This window comes from Echinops telfairi, unplaced genomic scaffold, assembly GCF_000313985.2.
Source record: "Echinops telfairi isolate 266 unplaced genomic scaffold, ASM31398v2 ScPeMD7_7468;HRSCAF=8506_0, whole genome shotgun sequence".
NCBI lineage: Eukaryota > Metazoa > Chordata > Mammalia > Afrosoricida > Tenrecidae > Echinops > Echinops telfairi.
Window position 1 is genome coordinate 13,733,133 of NW_022111369.1, and position 2,679 is coordinate 13,735,811.

The window sequence follows — 2,679 nt, forward strand, 5'->3', positions numbered from 1 at the left end:
ATAGGAAATGGTGACATGAAGTGGCCCTGTAGGTTTACAGTTAATCAATGGTTGTATGACGTATCCTGATCTTCTCCCTTTTAAAAATTGTAACCGAGAATTTAAAGAATGAACTACAGAGCACAAAAATAGCATTGGAACATGTAGAAATGGAGAAGCTTGAGTTCACTAAGAAACTTAATGAAAGCAGTGAGGCCGTGACATCTCTAACCAGAGAAAGAAACGATATGAAGGAATTGCAGGAGTCCTTTGAAAAAGAGCGAGACCAGCTTACAGGACGCATACGAGAAATGGAAGCTACCGTGAGTCCCTTTCCCTTCTTCAAAGACGTAGCCAATCGGCAGCCAGTTCATGTAACTGCTGACAATAAGTCATACACATTGAAGAATTAAGTTGGGACAAAAATGTATGGTATGTTTACAGTGATCTTGATCATTGGTTGAGTCTGTAAATTTATTACGAGGAAGTGAACTTACTTTTTTTAGTTACCCTTTTCTTACACACTTTCCTCTGGTTTCTACATTTGCAGTGTAAGGTAAAGCTGATTTTTACCTCACTTTGTATAGGGAAGCTAGGATTTTTTTTTTTTTTTTGAAGCTAGGATTGTTTATTGTAATCTCAATTTTTTTCATTCTTAATCCTAGACTATTGAAAACCAGGAAGAATTAAGATTTCTTGGACATGAACTCAAAAAGCAACAGGAGACAGTGGCTCAAGAAAAGAGCCAACTGATTGTGAAAGAAGACGAGCTCTCAAGGACCTCTGAGAGGTTGGCACAAGTTGAAAAAAATCTACAGGAAAAGGTAAATTAACATTTTTTTCTTCTTGGCTACTTTTTCTTACTAAATATTGTTCTAAGTAAGTTTTATTGCTCCTACACCTGACTCCCCTAAATATGTTTACCTTCCAAATGATTAGAACTTAGTTTTGAACACTTTCAACTCTTAAGAAATCTTAATTTACATCCCCTGTGCGAGTAAGATTACAGAGTCATCTGAAAGGAAACCTGTATCACCGACATTGATCTCCGTCTTAAATCATGTGACATGTTCATGCCTTGAATATCGATTGGGCTTCACCACAAGCAACATGCTTTAGGTACATTAGTCAGCAGAACAAACATCCTGCCCTTATGGAGATAGGAAAGTAAATTTCAGAAATATAGACTATCACTAAGGCTTTTCCTTAGATATATTATGCAGGAAGTAAAGTTCCAAAAGTTGATTGTGTTGATATTTGTACAACCCTTCTTGATGTGATTGAACTATTGAAGTGTTGAAATGTTAATTATAACTCAGTAAATTTTTTTTAATACTGTTTAATATACCAATACTTCATCTGGCCATCAGGTAATTAGGTCATCTGGTCATCTACATAAATAATTAATAGACTTAATAACGATATGCTTTCTACTTTGAGCTACTTTTGAAAGAAATGTTTCTAAAATGTATCTTAACATGCATGGGACAAAGTATAATTAAAGAAACTCATCTTGGTGATTAATGTCATTCATGTGGATAACTATTCTCATCTTGTGCTGCTATTTAATAAATGGAAACGATCACTCCCACCAAGTCAGTTCTGACTCAGCAACCCTCTGACGGGTTTCTGGACTGTGGTTTAAACCACCCGCCGTGCAGTTAGGAGTCCAGTGCTTTTCGAGCAGTTCCCCAGGGCTCCTGGGGTTCTAGTGAACTAGGATTTTATCCTACCAAAAGCTCCTTCGTCATTTTGATGCCTTGTTGAGCAAATAGCCTAAGGAAGGACGGGAAGCCTTTCCCATTCTGTGAAGTTAAGTGTTTAGTCTGTACATTAGCCCTTCATGATTTAGAGTTTTTCTCTCATATATCCTGATTTGTTCTCTTAGATGGCTACAACTTTCTGAATCACTTCTTTCATAGACATAAGATGATCTTATATTGTCTGTATGGAAACTGAGGCTTTCGTAACAGTTGTCTTGCCCATGTAAATGAAAAATGAATCCATTGGGAACTTTTTGTAATCCGGGGTCTGGGGTGGGGAGCACTACATTCATTAGAGGTTTTCATTTTATTTCTTCTATGGAGTGTTTTTCCCTAATATTTTTCCTCTTTTAATTCTCATCCATTTCCCTGTCACCTAATTGAGTTTACTACACACTTATTTCTAGTTCATATTCTTTTTAAAGAAGGCACTCTACCGCCTGTCAGAGTTGGTCCCACGGGGTTTATTTAGGTACTCATAGTGGACCTTTTTGGAAGTGAAATAAATTATTCAAAAAATTTTTAATGAGAAAGTAGAGTTATTTGATTGCTCTACTTAAATATTTAACTAGTTAATTTTCTCCTTACCTTATTAAAAATTATATAATAACTAGTGATGCTCTGTTTGGAATATTCTTTTTTTTTAATGTTACTTGTATGTTTACCTTGGGGAAATAGACAAGACTGGCAAAATGATTATTTCAATCTTACTAAGGAATTCTGAAGCAAAAAATTAATTCTAATAATTATATTTTAAGAGCCAACAACTTGAAGAAATGCAGCAACAACTTCTTAGTGCAAGAGAAAAGATGGGTGAGATGCAGACAGAAATAAATGAAATGGAGAATTTAAAGAATGAACTACAGAGCACAAAAATAGCATTGGAACATGTAGAAATGGAGAAGCTTGAGTTCACTAAGAAACTTAATGAAAGCAG

The 2,679-nt window shown here is 35.3% G+C and overlaps 1 protein-coding gene across 1 annotated transcript in view; it reads left to right on the forward strand.

Annotated features, from left to right (window-relative positions):
- Positions 1 to 2,679, forward strand: part of CENPE (centromere protein E) — a 78,734-nt gene that overhangs the window by 36,809 nt on the left and 39,246 nt on the right. Inside the window, exons 26-27 of the mRNA XM_045284326.1 lie at positions 645 to 803; positions 2,501 to 2,675. Of these exons, the coding sequence (XP_045140261.1) occupies positions 645 to 803; positions 2,501 to 2,675 (334 nt within the window). The remainder of the gene's footprint in view (positions 1 to 644; positions 804 to 2,500; positions 2,676 to 2,679) is intronic.